General features: G+C 43.1%; 1 protein-coding gene across 1 annotated transcript; it reads left to right on the plus strand.

Moving 5' to 3' along the window:
• Positions 1 to 1,986: 1,986 nt before the first annotated feature.
• baz1b (bromodomain adjacent to zinc finger domain, 1B) lies at positions 1,987 to 17,800 on the plus strand (the record flags this gene model as incomplete). Its single annotated transcript, XM_080731620.1, has 21 exons — positions 1,987 to 2,536; positions 4,034 to 4,150; positions 5,698 to 5,842; positions 6,056 to 6,245; positions 6,633 to 6,754; positions 6,877 to 7,074; positions 7,219 to 7,404; positions 7,547 to 8,879; positions 9,360 to 9,563; positions 9,864 to 10,002; positions 10,318 to 10,463; positions 10,734 to 10,854; positions 11,029 to 11,127; positions 11,702 to 11,879; positions 12,005 to 12,187; positions 12,570 to 12,717; positions 13,701 to 13,848; positions 14,714 to 14,832; positions 15,958 to 16,097; positions 16,561 to 16,667; positions 17,095 to 17,800. Exons 1-21 carry the CDS (start codon positions 2,418 to 2,420, stop codon positions 17,798 to 17,800), a joined length of 4,848 nt encoding a protein of 1,615 aa, XP_080587746.1. The 5' UTR covers positions 1,987 to 2,417.
• Between the last annotated feature and the right edge of the window lie 695 nt (positions 17,801 to 18,495).

An 18,495-nucleotide genomic window follows, 5' to 3' on the forward strand; every position in this document is an offset into this window, starting at 1 on the left:
GAATGTGTTCATTGTCCCTAGTGTGGCATGCCAATGGACATGGTGTCAGTGTTGGGGAAGTTAAAGTTACATGTAACTGAGTTACGTAACTAAGTTACAATTTGCTGTAACTTGCTGGTAACTCGTCAAGTAACTGAGATACTTTTTGGGTCATTTTTGTCTCAAGTTACAAGTTGCAAGAAGTTACAAGCAAAGTTATAATTTAACAAGATTGATGATCAAATGTCCTCAACAGATCATAATTTTCTTTTTTAACTTTATTTTAGGAACACAGATGTTTACTAATGTCAACCTTTTTGAAATAAAACATAAAAATCAGTTGAGAGGCATATTTCTGCTGGCATGTGACTTTTTTGTAGGATATTATATTTTGTTTCATGTACACCAAATGTACATTCTCAATTTAACGCTGAAAAAAGGTAACTCAAGTTACTAAAGGTACTTTTTCTATGTAACTTGAAACTTTATAAGTTACATTTCTCCAGGGGTATAACTTTAACTTGATCAAGTTACTGCCATGGTGAGTTACTTGTAACTGTACAAGTTACACTTTCAAAGTAACTTCCCCAACACTGCATGGTGTGCTATTTTCTAAGGCTGGACTCACACATATGCGTGAAACATCTTCTCCGTATCGTCTCAGAATGGCCACTGGGGGCGCCGTACTAATGCATTGTCAATGGAAGGTTGTTTGTTTTTTTGTCGTTGCCATGTCTCAAGCTCAACCGCAGCCTGTCTTTTGGCCAAGAGACACGGCAACAACAAAACACCAAACAACCTTCCATTGACAATGCATTAGTACGGCGCCCCCAGTGGCCATTCTCACACGATACGGAGAAGATGTTTCACGCAAATGTCTGTACAGCGCCTAACAGACTTGGGTTAGAATCTAACCAATGTCTTTCAAAATGGTGTCCTCAATCATGAATGAATGTCTTAGAAACACACTTGAAGATTTAAGATAACAATTTGAACACTTAAAGGGGCACTCCACCACTTTTCAACCTATCTTCATATAAGGGTGCACCGGTCCTCACTAATGTTCATGATAAAATATCACAATTTTTTTCTGCTCAGTTTGGGTCTCATAGGAGAGCTGTGGGTGGGTCAAATCCTTCTACCGGTGACATCATCAATGGGAAATGCAAGCTAATAGAAACTGCAGGCTTTCTATTCCTGAAAAAGTTGCAATGTTAAAGTGGAAGCCATTGTTCTCGTGATAATAAAAATCTATTTTTTTGTTCTCAAAAATGTTATTTATTTTTATTTTTTTGTCAAGCGATGATGTCACCGGTAGAAGGATTTGACAGCTATTTTATTATGAACATTAGTGAGGACTTATTATATGAAGACAGGTTGAAAAGTGGTGAACTACTCCTTTAAGTGTAGACACATGTTACATGACTGACTAAGAAAGCTTTTATTGGTTATTGAGTGACAAATGGACCTGGTCTTGTTTATTGTCGCCACCTGACCTCTAACCTGTCATTTTATATTCCATAAGGGGCGTGACTTCCTTCAAGGGGTGGTTCGAGTTTGACAATAGACAGCCGTAATGACCAATGAATGAATGTTGGAAGACAGAATGGCCGAGGGCGCTGTACTCAGTAGACCAATCAAATGAATCAGAGGGCGGGACGCTGCGTGCTGCCGGGGAAACGGAGTTCTGGTTGTACGAAATATTGTGCCGGTGGATGGACTAGAAACTCCCGCCATTTCAGAAAAGAAGGAATTAACCTCTTGATTGTTCAAATTTCACTTTTTTTCGAAAGAATAGCGAACGCTGTGTTTTCTCCCGAACAAGACCCGTCAACCGCACGGAATTCCACCGGGGCGAGTCGTTTCATAACAATAGCTCTAGAGTTGCTAAGAAGAAGACAGCGTGCAGCAGCGTAGAGCGCGCCAGATCCAGACCTCTGCTGGAGGAAAGCCGCGAGTTGGAAGATCAAAGCTTTTTCATCTGTTCATCTTCAGTCCGAGGAGGAGGCAAAAGTTTCGCCGAACTATCCGGATCGGAGCAACTATAGTAAAAACCACCGAGTCTGCGATCTGACACGTCCTGTGAGATCAACATGGCACGGTCTTAGAAGAACAGAAGAAGGATGCGATGAGGCTGCTGTACAGAAGTGCTGCTGTGTTATTGTTTTGCAGTGAGCTAGCAACGCAGCCTGCCGTTAGCCCGTTAGCGTTAGCTGCTACACGTTGAGAGAGCAGCAAACCGGGGCCTGCCGGCGGTAACGGTAAACGTGGGGGACGTTGCTGCTAACGTTTAGTCGGTGACACATCGGGTCACTCGGGATACATGCAAAAGGGCGTCTGCCTAGGTTTGATTTACGTGTAACGTAGTTCGGGTGCTGCAAGAAGGACGTTATTTGTTCCCGTCGAGGCAGCATCGGTGCCACCTCGCCTCCGCGACCATGGCACCGCTTTTGGGCCGGAAACCGTATCCGCTGGCTAAGCCGCTAACCGAGCCAGCAGGCCCGGGAGAAGAGGTCTTCATCATCCCGCACAGCGCCGAGGCCTTCAGGAACAAAGAGTATCCTTGGATTCACACACAGCATGTCAGAGCAAGAGCACAGTGCCTCTGCCTCACCAGGCGGCAAAGCTGCGATCAAACACCACTACTGACATAGTTTACCACCACAGTACAGACGCATACACACACATCTGACCACTTATGTTGAGTTGTGTTGCTGGCTGCATGTTCACTGTTTATGTTCTCTACATTGTCTGCTCTACTCTCTGCATGATGGACACAGTTTTACCTCAGTCTGCTAGCTAAGACAAAAACAATATCTCATGTCTGGTGCTTTAACACCTTCACTGTTTCATAACTACGTCCTTTAGAACACGTTTTTACTTAACCAGGTCTTGTTGTTGTATGTTGTTTGGCCAGTTAAACGTTACTACTAACTACTACCCATTCACGTGAAGTAGGGATAGCCAGTTAGCAGCTACCTAGCCCATTATGTGTTCCACTAGTCTCTGTATGCTACGTAGGCTGCCTGCCGGCTGCTCCCATTCAGTCATTTACCGGTAGCCTATACTAAAATATCGACAGACAGGGTCGATATTTGACTAGGTGTAAATCACTTCACTTCAAGAGAGAACTTATAGTGACTGGCTCCTTGTTTCTGGCGTATAATAAATCAGGTTGAAAACAACCGATAGCAAGCTGTAACGGGTTAAACAGGAGCGTATCTGTTAATAATGGACCACGCAAAACTTGTCTGGTACTGTCAGCTTTGACCACAGAGTTATAACGTAATAGCTATGACTTCCAGATTATTGTACATTAAAATTGTAACAACATAGTAAGTAATAGTTTTTGTGCAGGACAGGTAATAGACACATGGGTAGTTTTGTTTCTTTACAGCCACAATCTGCAGTTTCAACCAATGACAAGAGGTCCACCTCTGAATATGTCATTATGTAAATTACATTGACATTCAATTCAGTTTTCCATTTAAAAACAACAAAATTGGAATTTGGTGTTTCAACATGACACTCAAAAAAAGTTTCTAACAGTCACAGACTCAATAAGTGTCCATGTACTGTCTATGAATTTCTTATTTCGTTTTTGTTTCATTGATTTAATTGGGTGGCATTTTCTGCTTTCTTTCCTCAGTTTCCAGACATCCATGATCCAATTCTTAAGTGAATAATAACATATTAATTTGGCTTTGTTATGAAGTGATCTAATGTGTGTTATGCTCTGTGTCTCTTACCCTTTTTAATTATTGACATCAAGGCTGGGGTACATAAGGCATTAATTATGGATAAAGGGTCTCTAGTGGCTGGCTGGTGAGCAGACAGGATTGAGGAGGGGGCATATTGGTTACTAACATAAGGATTATTGAGGAAATAAGGGATATTTTGATCGTTTTTAATTTAATTTAATTTGTCATACATCTCTCGTTCAAGATGATCATTATCTTACCTTGGCCCTACCTCCACTATTGTTGCCATACCTTTTCCATGTGCTGTCCCATTCACATGTTTGACTACAAGCTCCTTGACAGAATGACTACAGAGAGTATGAAGCACGCCTGCAGAGGTACAGCGAGCGCGTCTGGACATGCAAGAGCACTGGCAGCAACCAGCTGACCCACAAAGAGGCATGGGATGAGGAGCAAGAAGTCACTGAACTGTTAGTATTTTATCTGTTCAATAATGTGAATTCACAGATCACACTATTTGCATTTGTCATCTGTAGGTTGACTTGTGAATCTACCGATCACTGTATTTGCATTCATACATCTGTCAGATGTATGATGAGATGTATACAGTCATAGATTCAAAATCTATGACTGTAATAATACAGTTATAATCATAGATTTATAAATGGCACCAGTCTGAACTTAAGAATAGGCATAATTGTGTGCATGTTAGATGCCACAAAACTGGTATGGCATCTAACACTCTGATTTGTCTCAGCTTTTCCAGCTGTCAAGCTCAGTCTTAAGTTCTTGTGCCACTTGACCCCCAAAATACAGTTTTGATTATAACCACGGAATGGTCTTTCACACAAAAGCTTGTAGTAGCATCAAAAACAGCCACAGCATTCTCAGCAAAGGTCACATGACTACATTCTGTGTTGTGATTGGGCAAATCTGGTACTCCTCCCATTCTATTTGGAGGGCATATGGTTGAGTCATCCCTGAATCTGGAATGGGCTGTAGAGAATGTATTTTTCTTTCTGTGTCACAAGGAGAATGCAAAACCAAGTCGATATTGTGTTCACTCGTTTTAAATGCATGTATTATAGCATCACTAACCGCCAAGGTAATTAGACTTATACACATACAACACACTGTGTCCAGCTAAGCCCTCAGTCCTATGGCAAGGCAGCATTGCCTAATGGACTCAGCTCTATTTAAGACATGTCTCTTTATAGAAATCTGTGCATTTGCTCCCTCTACTGGTCAGTCTTAATCCTTTGTTACTCTATTATGTAATGCTCTTGTCTGTAGTTGCTGAAGCGAAAGCAGAGTTGGGTAAATCGGCACCCACCCATCAGGCAAACCGGCGTGGTTAATTTGACTGTAGCAGGTGCAAATTAATCTAATGGCTGGTCTGTAACCGGGACTGTCTCTTATAATAAGATCATCAATTCATAATTATCGTTCTAATTTAGATTGAGTCTGAAAGGAGAAAAATTAAATTAAATACAATTACGTTGATATATCTGGAATTATTTCTACTTTGCTAGGTACCGTATATAATAAACATTACTGGTCATGTTACTGTGTTAGGCAGGGCAGGGGCCTAACCCTAATCCTTTTTTTTTAGCTGAAACAGAATATTGATTATATCTTTTACCATATCAAACAAAGGGAAATGACAAAAGAACAGCAGTGTCCACTTCAGACTATTCTACTACTATAAAATGGGGAAACCGATCTGTCTTGAGTCCTCATCTCATCATTTCTGCTCAGTGGGTTGACCAATCGATCTGAACTTGCACACAAGCATTGGCTATGAAGAGGGTGACACATTTTCCCCCTTCCCAAATTTATGCTGCTTATTAGCGTTTTGTGAACGGTCCTCGCCGACGATGGGATCTGTAGTTGTGGTCCCATAGCCCGGCTGGAGGATGGGAAGAAATGCATGGTATGGACTAGTACTTATAATAGTGTTCCTCTTCTGTTATGGAAGGTATCAAAAAGTAATCTTTGCCCATCCTTTCCCCTACAGTCTCCAAGAGGAGTACCCCCTGTGGTTTGAGAAGCCAATCCTGGAGATGGTCCACCACAACACAGTGTCTCTGGACAAACTGGTAGAAATGGCCTGGGTTGAGGTCCTTACCAAGTATGCTGTGGGTGAAGAATGTGACTTTCTGGTCAGTGCTTCTTAGTCTGTGATCATTGATTTTATTTGCTTCTGATTTTTTTTTTTAGATGAACTGTATCATTAAAAATGTAATTACATGTAAAGCATGTCACTGATTGTTATTCACAAATGAGAAATATTTACAAAGTATACCTCTGTAATTCGGTCCAGAATGTCCCCCAACCTTTCATGGTATCAACCTATTCTTTCTGTATTCCCCCAGGTTGGCAAGGATAAAAGTTTGCGAGTCACTGTAGCGAAGATCCATCCCCTGGAGAACCCCGAGGGCGATGCTGGGGAGAAGAAGCTTGAGGGAGCGTGCGACTCTCCATCCAGTGACAAGGAGAATGCCAGTCAGGAGAACCAGAGGAAAGAACCACCCAGAGAGGAGGAGAACAGGAGGGAGAGTCTCAGTGAGTACCAGCTGAATCAACCTTTCTTTTCTTTTCTTTACTTATATATAATGCAGTGGTTTTCAAACTTGTGCCCAAGGCACCAAAGGGCAAGTCAAAATGTCAAGGCACAGCTGTATCTATCCATATCTGTACAAAATGGTGTCTTGAGCATGTGTAATCACTTTTATCAATTAGTGAATTTGCCAAATAAAATGTTTAAATATTTTGATAGTATATCATTTGCCTCCCTTCTGGGAAATAAATGTGCACACACAACTCATATAGTAAATAATAATAATAATAAAAAAAAGCATAACCTTTTGTATATTTAATGTTTACCGTATATTGTAATCCCAAGGACTTGTCTCAACAGTATGATTTTAAGTTGAAATATTTAATCTATAGGTGACCGAGCACGGCGCTCACCAAGGAAACTCCCTGGCGTTGTAAAGGAAGAGAAGAAGAAATGGGTGATGCCCAAATTTCTTCCTCATAAGTATGATGTGAAACTGGTCAGCGAGGATAAGGTTAGTTAGTATCTTCCATATCTTTTTCCAAAAACTGTCAGAGAACATATTCAATGTCATTATAAATCATTACATCCATGCAAGGCGTAATGAGTTTCCTGTCTATGACCCTCCCATATCAGGTGATCAGTGATGTCCCTGTCGACAGCCTCTTTAGATCAGAGCGCCCTCCAACCAAGGAGATCATACGTTACTTTATCAGACACTATGCTCTGAGGCTGGGTATGGGAGAGAGCGCTCCTTGGGTGGTGGAGGATGAACTAGTAAAGAAGTACAGTCTGCCAAGCAAATTGTGTGACTTCCTCCTTGATCCACACAAGGTAATTTGCTAACTATCTGATTTCTAGAAGAAATGTATATATATGTTTCTTCCTGATTATCCCTGTCATTTTCCTGTTTTGTTTTATACTGACCTCATTGTTGAATAATTATTTGTCACTGATCGTTTTTCTTTCTATCACAAGTTTCTAGCTGAAAATCCCTCAACAAAGCGTAAAAGTTTGACATCTCCTGAGGGAAGGCCCAGCAAAAAGCTCAAGCCTAACACCCCAGGATCAGAGGAGTCTGGCAATGAGAAGGGAGAGAAGAAAAATAAGAAGAAACATTCTCTGACCATGCCCTTGAGCCCCACCATCTGGGGTCACATGCAGGTTGGTTTTCACATATCTTGACAGACACCTAAGTGGTAGGGATATGCAATCATTTCAAAACAATAGTAATTGACTGTGCCATCATATGTCATCAGCCGCTTCACTAACTTTCATATGTCATTTATGTGTTTTGCCGTTTCAGAAAATGAATGGATCTCCGTTGAAGGTGAAGAACACTGGAACCCCTAAGAAAGGAGAAGGTAAAACCTCAGCGCCCTCAACCCCAAAATCAAGAAAAGGGGAGAAAGCCAAAGGTGAGAAGAAAGAGGGCAAGAAGAGAGAAAGAAAGAGCAGTGACAAGAAGCTCAATGGCCTCAAGGTCTCTAAAAAGGACAGCAAAGCGGGCGTCAAGTCGCCAAAGATGAAGCAAATGACCCTGCTGCACCTGGCCAAGAGCAAGAGCTCGCCTGTTGGCAGCCCCAAGAAGAGAGCTCGCAGCTCCAGCACAGGGACACCCAAGCTGGGGAAGCCCCTGCATCCCATGGCGCTCCACCTCCTGCGCTACTACAAGGAGAACAAGGGCAAAGAGGACAAGAGGAACGCCCTGTCCGTCCTCGTCTCTAAGACCGCCAAGACATTGTCCCCAGAAGAGCGGGGCCGCCTGCCCGAGGAGCTGAAGGAGCTGGTGCAGAAACGCTGGGAGAAGCTGGAGCAGAAGCAGCGCTGGGCAGCAATGAGTGAAGAGGAGAAGCAGGAGGAGCTCAAGAAGAAGCGTGATGAGCTCAAGGAGAAGCTGCGGGAAAGGGCAAAGGAGCGTCGCGAGAAGGAGATGTTGGTCCGCCGCGAGCAGTCGCGTCGCTACGAAGACCAAGAGATCCTGGGCGGTAAGAGCCTGCCCACGTTCAAACTGGTGGATATACCCGAGGGCTTGCCCAATGCTTTGTTTGGTGAGGTGGCTATGGTAGTGGACTTCCTCAACTGCTACGCCGGGCTGCTGATGCCAGATGACCAATACCCGATTACAGCCGTGGCCCTGATGGAGGCACTGGCCGGGGAAGCAGGCGGTTTCCACTACCTGAATCGCGTGCTGGTGGTCCTGCTCCAGACCTTACTCCAGGATGAGCTGGCTGAAGGGTACAGCGAGCTAGACATGCCCTTGTCTGAGATCCCCCTAACCATGCACTCTGTGTCTGAGCTGGTGCGTCTGTGCCTGCGACCATCGGACGCACACGGCGAGGAGAGTGCCCAGGGGTCAGAGGACTGGGGAGCCCTGGGGGGCTTTGATGACGTGGTGACCAGCGAGTTCCTGGAACGACTGGAAACATCCGAGGTGTTCGAGCTGAACCCGCAGGAGAAGATGAGCTTGATGGTAGCGCTGTGCCACCGCATCCTCATGACCTACTCGGTAGAGGATCACGTAGACGCCATGCAGCAGCGGTCAGCTGAGCTATGGAAAGAACATCTGGCAAGACTTAAGGAGGTGAACGACCGAAAGAAGGCAGAGAAGATGAGGCGCAAGGAGATGGAGGGAAAAGGTAGGAATCACCAGGTCTCTTGATTCCAACATGATTCTTGGGCCACAATGTAGAGTTGTGGTTTGTGCCAGGTGTTTCAGTTGAGTGGGGTATTTCTTTTGCGTATGTTCAAGCCTTTGTTTTTTATTTATTTCATTTACTTTTATTTGTTTTATTTATTTATCAAGCATGAAGATAAATACAATACAATAAATATAAATGCAACCGTCGGAACATTTTTAATTGAGATCCGAACGTCAGTATAAAGGAAAGAAAGTTTGGACCTTTGGAAGTTTGGGGCCAGTCCTAGTTTGTGCTGGTATTTGATACTAAAAAAACAAAAAACAAAACAGTCATTTTGCATTATTTTGTTAATCATCATTAAATACAAATGCCAAAGCTACTGTATATAAATTATTGTATTGATTGATTGTGGTTTATGAGGGAAAATGTTACAGTAATTGTATCCTTTGTTCCTACACCTTATTATAATTTATTTAGGTAAAGAGGAGGGAGGTACCGGTACACCTAAAGCAGAAAAAGGAGAGAAAAAGAAAGAAGGGAGTGCAAAGAAGGAGAACAAGAAGGATGCGAAGGTGGAAGCTGAACCCGAGCCAGAAGACATGATCAGCTCGGTGAAGAGCAGGAGACTGATGTCCATCCAGGCCAAGAAGGATAAAGAGGAGCATGACAGGCAGAACAAAGGTCAGCAACACAACACACTCTGGGTCAATCCTATTCCTTACAGATTGAAATGGGAAATGTACTTTGACAGATGGAAGGCTATTTATTTTTCTCTGTGGAAGGAATTTCTAAATTTGATCAAAGGTCTAATTGTGATAACAAATCATGTGTATATCTTTTTAAAGAAAGGGGGTGGGGGGCAGTGAATATGTGAATAACAGATAACTACACACTTAAGAGAGTAAATGTCCATATGTTGTTGTTAGATAAAAGCAGTGTCGGTGCTTTTCTCACTTTGTATGCGTTTGTTTTGCCTCTCAGAGCGCATGGAGAAGGAGGCAGAGGAGGAACGCGTCCGTAAGCAGAGGGCCACTGCAGAGCGGGCCTTCCAGGAAGGCATCGCCAAAGCCAAGCTTGTCCTGCGCAGAATCCCACTGGGCACTGATAGAAACCACAACAGGTCAGAATCGTGCTTTAATGTTACATTTTGTGTACAGGTACAAGCCTGTTTTTGTTTGGCTTCCTCAATGCAGCATATTGGATGGATATGTTTTTGTTTTGTACTACTGCAATTGCAGTGTGTTCTTGTCTATAAACAAAATGCAAAGGAGAAAACCATGCTTTGCTGTTGTATATTGCCTGGTGCTATGACTTCCGTAGCGTGACCACTGACCATGGAATACAGTACAACAGCAAAACTGACTACTTAGATCGGATAAAACATACACATTATAATCCAAATGGATGTACATGGTTAATTGGTACTGTTTTTCAGGTACTGGCTGTTCTCTGATGTGGTTCCTGGCTTGTATATCGAGAAGGGTTGGGTGCACGAAAGCATCAATTACAGCTATACCCCTCTTCCTGAGGAGAAATCAGCAGAGGAGAAACCAGAGGTTAAAGCAGAAAAAGAAGAGGAGGGTGAGTAGTATTCGGTCACTATGCCTGAATTGTCTTCCCCATTGTGGATATTTATGTAGTAGGGAAGAGTGTGCCCATTCCATGATGGAAACTATGTTGAAGCACCTTCCAAACACATAGCTGCTTTATCTGAGGTTATCACAATGTTATTAAAGACTGTTAGTGCAGTTAGAAGGGGAATGTGGTGTTAATCTTTCCTGGATGCCCGACTAACGCAGCAGACAACCTATTTCTAATGCATTCCCCTTCTTGCTGTTATATTTCCTACAGGAGCTGAGAAGGATGATGATGGCAGTGATGATGGTGCAATGAGTGAGGGAGCCCAGCAGGGGGCAGCAGCAGCTGACGTTTGCATAGAGACCACTGTTCCCAATCAGGGTCAAAACCTCTGGTGAGGCCATGGATTTATTTGACCTGATTTTCTAAAAGGATGGAAAGCATTTTAATAGGTGTTGAAGCTCACATTGCAACAAAATGATTAACAATAAGCATATCATGCTATTTATTGTGCCTGGTCAAAGATGTAATTTGGGGATTTCCTGCTACTTGATGTCTGTGTTTGCAGGTGGGTCTGTGACAACCCAGCAGATCTAGAAGAGCTGGTGGAGAGTCTTCATCCTCAAGGCGTCAGAGAGAGTGCCCTGAAGGCCAAAATACAGAACAGGTAAATTCACTAGTGCAGGCGCTGACGTCACTCGTTTGCGACTCTCTTTCTTTATTTACTAGCCAAGCTCGGCAGTGTTTAGCCATTAGCTTACTATGCCTTACTCTAACCCTAACCCTAACCTCAGTAAAACGATGCCTAACCCTAACCCGAACCTCCGTGGGGTGAGGCGTTGTCATTCCTGCCGACGCTACGTTGTTGTGGATCAAAGCGACCGCTTGTTCCGCCCTGCACTGCACGACGAGCGCTCCGTTTCTCGATCGTACTGTTTCTCTATCAAACCGTGACATATACACTTCTCACAAGGCTTTTTTTTTTTGAAAATGAACCAGTGACAAAAACACAAGATCTAAAATGTATTAATTGGTACAAATGTTAATGCAGATGTAAATGCACATTTTGTTCATCCTTGTGTGGAAACTGAAGAACAAACAGGCACATTATGTTTGTATAGTAAAAATAAAATGTGTTAGTAAAAATAAAATGTGTTAGTTAAGTAAAGCAACAAAATAATGTAATGCCAATATACAACTGAAACCATGTCCTTTGCCAATCCCCCCACCACCACATGCAGGTACCAGGACATCCTCCATTCCATCCATCTGAGTCGCAAGGGCAGGCTGGGCCTAAGGACCTGTGATGGGCACCAGGAGCTGCTCAAATTCCTGCGCAGTGACATCACAGAGGTGGCCTCACGGCTTTCAAAGGGAGGCCTTGGCTACCTGGAGGACAACATAGACATGGAGAGTCAGGTGACTGCTTTGTTAATGTATATGTAACCGATGTTAAAAAACATGGAATAATTATTCACACACCATGTTGGTGCGGCAACCCCTAACCTGACTGACAGCATGTCCTTGTCTGTCCGTCCCTACAGGTGTCTGAGATGGAGAGCTTAAAAGACTTTGGAGAGTGTGTCATCACCATCCAGGCCTGCGTTATCAAGAAGTTCTTGCAAGGGTTCATGGCCCCCAAGAAGAAGAGGAAGAGGCAGGGAGGAGACGAGAGCGCCAAAGCCGAGGAGGTGGACGAAGAGAAGAAACTAGCAGAAGAAGCCAGGGTGAGAACTGGTTAAAACCTTAGGGTGAACTCCATCCACCTGACTCTTTGTTGAGGTTAAAACATTACAAACCTTTTTTTATTTTTTTGTTGACCCGCTCAGTCCGATCCTACAAAATGTGGTTCTCAAAATGTTTCATGTCAAGGATCCCCCATCTGAAAATATTTTCTTCCATGGACCCGAGAAAGATTTGAGTTATAAAAGTTGCCTTTAAAAATATATTGAAAGATTGCGTGGCACTGAGTGCCGCGCATGAGCTTGTATATCTGCTATGAGCTTGTATATCTGCTATTTTTTTAATAGCTAAAGTATAACATAATGGTTAAAGTGGTTAAAATGATGAGACCCATTGAGGTAAAAGATGTGACCCTCCTCCTCTTAGGTGGCGACCGCAGTGGAGAAGTGGAAGACGTCTATCAGGGAGGCACAGACCTTTTCTCGCATGCACGTGCTGCTGGGCATGCTGGACGCCTGCATCAAGTGGGACATGTCTGCCGAGAATGCTCGCTGCAAAGTCTGCCGCCGGAAAGGTAAGCGACGCTAAACGTACATCGACTTCACATAATATGACGCAGAACTATTAACCGTGTTAGTCTCACAGATAAGATCGTAGTTGACCAGAGATCTTCGCCTACCGATACTTTGGTGTATTCCGTACAATCCTCCCTTGCAAACCTATGCTGTGAAAACAAATCTTATCACTGTTCTAATTAATATGAAGGACTGCTGTAAAGTCTTTGTGTTGGTTCTGCAATTCAGTTATTTCTAAAATATCAGATTATATTCATTTTCTTTTTCAACAAATTTTAGCCCCTATATTGAATTTGCTACGCAAGTATGATCTGCGATTGTGGCATCTGAATTGGTGTAATTTTCTAAATGCTAAAGGGACAAATTTGCTTTAATATTATGTAAATAACTAAACATTATTGGCCCCAATTCTGACAGCAACATGAAGTTGTTTTCATGTTTTCACAGGTATTGAGGTATATTTTACAGGTATTTATATACAACTGACTTAACGCACTTTCAAACTGGTTGGGTAGTTCATCAATGGTGCCTGCATGCCCACCTTATAATGTGAGTCAGTGTAATCCAGATCCAGTCAGTAGGTGGCGATAACACTTCATTCCTAGATCCCAGGTCACTTGGTTTCCACTATGCACATCACAGGAGCACCAGCTTTAGTTTTTGTCCAATGTCCAGTTTAATAGCCATAATGATGTACCTGTTCTTTTGTCAAAAACATGTATGTTTTGAATTTCACTGATGCTTATTTTGGTTTGGTCTTTACTGGTTAGTGGTTACAGTAAGTAATAGTAACTTCTCAGTTAACCACCTTATTTACTAGAAGATGTGTTCATTTATTTTTAAGCAGTGAACACAGTGGGATATGAACCTTCTAACTCCGATTGACTGTTGGCAACTCTTTAGCATGTCAGTCTAATAGCCACTTGTTGGCCGGAAGACCAAGCTCAGGTAGACTATGATTAATATATTGTTCCTTTATCAGGTGACGATGAGAAGCTGATCTTGTGTGATGAGTGCAACAAGGCATTCCATCTGTTCTGCCTGCGTCCGGCCCTCTACCGTATCCCTGCCGGGGAGTGGCGCTGTCCAGCCTGCCAGCCCGCTGTAGCGAGACGTGCCTCTCGGGGAAGGTAACTCTTCTCTTTCTTCTGGGAGAGGCGTTATAATATAGAGACTTTGAAGAAGGACTCTGTGACCACTGAGCATGGCGAGAGGCAGGAGGAGGAGGAATTTGCCGTGCTTTTAAGCCAGATGTGACTAGACTGACAATTGAATACATCTGTTGCCACTGCTCCCTTTGATCTTGACCTGGGAGAGATTAGTGATACGGACCAAGTACACCAATAACTGGGTGTCGGTGTAGCTGCTACACTTGGATAAATAAAATGAAGAAAGATGAATGAACACACTGTAGCTCCCTATGTGCAATGTATTGGCATATACACAAGTGGCAGTTTTGAACTAATGAGTATGAAGAATAGCATTAGCTCAAAACGTTAATTATTGGCTGTGCCAATAAATTTCATTAATGTAGTTAAGTGAAGTGTGGACTCTTTCACATTTTCATTGATATGGTTCATTCAAATATATTTTATATGAAAATTGCCATGTGGGCCTCACAAACGTAACGTCCGGGTTTGATTGGCCAAATCCAGTCACAGAAATTCTGCATAATGAGTGCTTTTACCTTTGGTACTTTTAGTACATTTTGATACCAATCATTTTGTACTTTGTCTTTTACTTGAGTACATTTTGAATTCCAGACCTTTACCTTTGGTACTTTTAGTACATTTTGATACCAATCATTTTGTACTTTGTCTTTTACTTGAGTACATTTTGAATTCCAGACCTTTACTGGTAACAGAGTCGTTCTACATTGCAGTATTAGTACTTTTACTTAAGTAAAACATTTGAGTCGTTTTTCCACCACTGCAGCAATACATTGTGGATCTCCACTAGTGCTTTCCTCTGTTGACACTCAACACTGCTTTCTAGGAACTACAAGGAGGACACTGACGAAGAGGAGGACGAGGAGGAGTCGGAGGACGAGGATTCTGATGAGGAAGAAGAGGAGAGTGGGGAGGAGAACGACTACAAGGCCATGGGCCACAGCTGTAAGTAGCATGAGAAGCATTAACACTCATTAAATAGTTCTGTGTTTCTCAAACTTTTACATCTCAAGGTCTGGCCTTAACTCTGACAGTGTACAAATTTGTACACTGTCAGAGTTACAGACTTGTATGGGTCCATTTAGACCCCCCTAAAGGAACCCACAGAGAAACGCTGAAATAGTTGATCTAGTTAGTTCATGGTGCTGGAGTTTGGTTCACAATCAAAGGGCTGTGCAATAAGACTCCAAAATCAATATCATGATTATTTCAAACCTTTTCCTCGATTACAATTAGTGAATGATTAAAAACGTGTGAGCTTGTAGATCAGAGATTTTCACATTTTTGTACAGTAAAGTATAATACAGGCTACAGGGGGCTAAGTGGTTAATGAGACCATTTAGTAGATTTAAAGGAAAAATATTAGATTTGTTTCATTGACGTATGAGAAGTTGAAAAAATATATATTAAATGCTTAATTGGCCAGCCCTAACACGAGTCATTAAAGGGTGAGTTTATAACACGTGCCAAAATGAACCATTAACGAATGAGTTGAATAGTTATAACTGTGGGTGCAACAGCTTATGCTGGGGTTTCCAGAAACATGTTAGTGGCGAGAGTTTCTGTTACATTCAAGGTCACTGGATAAATATAAGACAAACATTATTTGCCAAGATGCTTTTGTGAAACAAGGCCCCGGACAACAGGGAGGGTGTTGAGGGCTGGGAATGACAGGAATGCTTTGGGCAGAATTTGGCCCCTGTCCTATCCCTGTCTCCATTGTCTCAGTGTTGTCTCGCTACTCAGGCCTTCAGCTACCTTTTTGATGTTATGGGCCACTCACCCTGACTTGACAAGAGAGTATGTGGCAGGGTGATCCGTCTGTGATTTCAGGCTTGCGCTTCAAGGTAGTGAGTGACAGGCCATTGTTTTTATTAGAGGGCTGAAAGTAAAGCTCAGCACCCTTTTCTCCCCCTCATATTTCTATCCATCCACCCCTCCTTCCTCACGAGTGGCTGCCAATAGAACATTGTGCGAAGACCCCTGCATCGTTTGGTTCGTTTTTGTGGCCTACATTTGGTGTGCTGTTCGGGGTCATTTTCACAATTATTATATAATAATCTCCCACAGTGAGACCAAGGAAGAAAAATAAACAGACGTCGTCCCGATCCAAAAGCTCCAATAAGAAGTCCAAGAAGCAGTCGCCGCCCAGTAAAAGCAGCAGTAAACAGAAGACTGGTCCAAACAGCCCTGCAGACATTGATGAACTGGTGAGGACAGACACATACACAATATCTACACTATAATTCACCTCCCTTCTCAGTGGCAACACTGGCAAAATGCTCTCGCTTTGTAGGATCCTGGGAGAACAGAGACTTGATCCTCACAAGTTGGAATTTAAAGAAACGCAGGCGCACACACACAGAGAATGTTTAGTAACTTGAGTATAGATGGCTATGTTATTATTACACTAAGCAAAGCACACTTTCTGCTTAATAGAAAAAATATAATCTGACTTTTATAACTTGTGTTAACCCTCCTTGAGTCAGTATCATGGGGAGGAAACAGGGTTATAAGTCCCACAATTCCCCTACACATTGCTCCTTCCAAATAAAACCACAGATCTGTCAGGAGCCATTTTTTATTGTCCAGCACACATGTAATTCTGACATCATATTTAGTCACTGACTTTGGTCCAGTGTTGTATGCTAATGATTGGTTGTGTGGATGCAGGTACGTCAAAGTTCCAGGACAGGCGTGCGCAAGCAGGTGCTGGAGCTGGAGAAATGTGAGGAGATCCTGCAGAAACTGATCAAATTCCGCCACAGCTGGCCTTTCAGGTAAAAAACAGCATACTGCACCTGGATTTGTGCACAAACACACCCATGCGTAACAGTGGTAGTTCTCATCGCAGTGAATAACTACTGTGCTATGAACTGCAGTTATGGTTTCATATTATCGCCCTTGATTATGCCAGTGTTTTTAAAAGACTGGGTCTCTAGATAATTATGGAGAAATTGCTATTCAGAGGATACATTTCAACACTGTATGGTTATCTGGATACTTGTGGGTTAGTAGAGTAAAAACAGGCTAACTATTGTATTGCTATTTTGTCCTGAACAAAATAATATTGAGGCTGTGACAGTTCTTTGATATGTTTTTATAAAAATTCAAAAATATATTTTCTTTCCACCTATAACTACCAAATGGGGAGGACGGGTTAAATTGGTTTAAACGAATGTCATGCCATTTCTCCCGATGTCTCAGAGAGCCTGTGTCAACCGACGAGGCGGAAGACTACCTGGACATCATCTCCAACCCCATGGACTTCCAAACCATGCAGGACAAGTTCAGCCAGGGCGCCTACCGGCACGGCCACGACTTCCTGGAAGACATGAAGCTGGTGTTCCACAACGCAGAGGAGTACAACCAGGAAGGCAGCTCTGTGCTTTCCTGCCTGGCCAAGACGGAGCAGAGCCTCACAGACCTCCTCAACAAGATGCTGCCCGGCCTCAACTACCTCCGCAGACGCTCGCGCAAACGCGTCAGCCGAGCTCCCGTCACCTCAGAGGAGGAGGAGGAGGACGACGAGGAGGACGAAGAGGAGGAGGGAGGAGAAGAAGAGGAGGACGAAGAGGAAGAAGAAGAGGAGGAGGAGGAAGTTCCGAAGGCGAAGAAGATGCAGAACGGCAAAGCAGGCAGTAGCAGGAGAGCGGCGGTGGAGCGGGGAAAGAAAACACGACATAGCAAGGGACAGGGGGAGGATGAGAGCGACAGTGAGGAGGAGGAGGAAGGCAAGAGGAGGAGCAAGCGGTCTTCCGCCACCTCCTCCAGTAAGAGGAGTTACAAGGAGCAGGAGAGTGATAGCGAGCGGGACACAAGGAGAACTCGACGGAAGGGAGGCCGGGGGGACGGGGGTAGCGACGAGGACGGGTCAAGCCAGCGACATTCCAAAAGGCAGAAACGCTCGTGAAGTGCAGGGTGATATTTTTTCTTTTTTTATACGTCTCCTTAATATTTCTTTTGAATTTCTGAATCGCTCTTAAACAAAAACAAAATGACCTAATAATAAAAAGAGAATTTGAGCAGCGGACCCTCCTAACCTCCTCCTATAGCCAGACAAACAGGACTCAACTGTCAGCTGGAGACCTTTTTTTGTGTTTTTGGAATTTATGTTCATATTTTGAAGAAAAAACAAACAAGATAGAAAACTGATTTATATTTTGTAATGCGTTTAATATTGGTGAATTTTGTTTATCAACCAAGGAAAAAAAAAAGACATTTCCTATAGCGAGGATGTCCTGAGAGCTCTTAATAAGAGTATTTAATTTGAATTTCCTTCCCCACTTCATGACCTCACAATAAACTGGTCCTCCCAAACAGAGCATAATTTTGGCTTGTTTCCCCAGAAGAGTGGAGTTGGTAAACTGGAACAGCAGGCCTCTGCTAAAAGGATTGCTTTGCATGACCCTGAAACACCAGCCTACTGTGTTAACCGGAGGTCTTCCTCCGGGCTACACACAGATTACACAGAATCCAGCCATCAGTTTACTCGGGTATTGCAAAAAAAAAATAGAAATTTATAGCCGTAACAATCATCCATCGTTCAAGTGTTATGCTTTGTCGTTAACAACGATGGTTATTAAGCTTGTCGTTCATAACGGTGAT

The sequence above is a fragment of the Nannobrachium achirus genome, assembly GCF_963921795.1.
Source record: "Nannobrachium achirus genome assembly, chromosome: 8".
In the NCBI taxonomy this organism is placed as follows: domain Eukaryota; kingdom Metazoa; phylum Chordata; class Actinopteri; order Myctophiformes; family Myctophidae; genus Nannobrachium; species Nannobrachium achirus.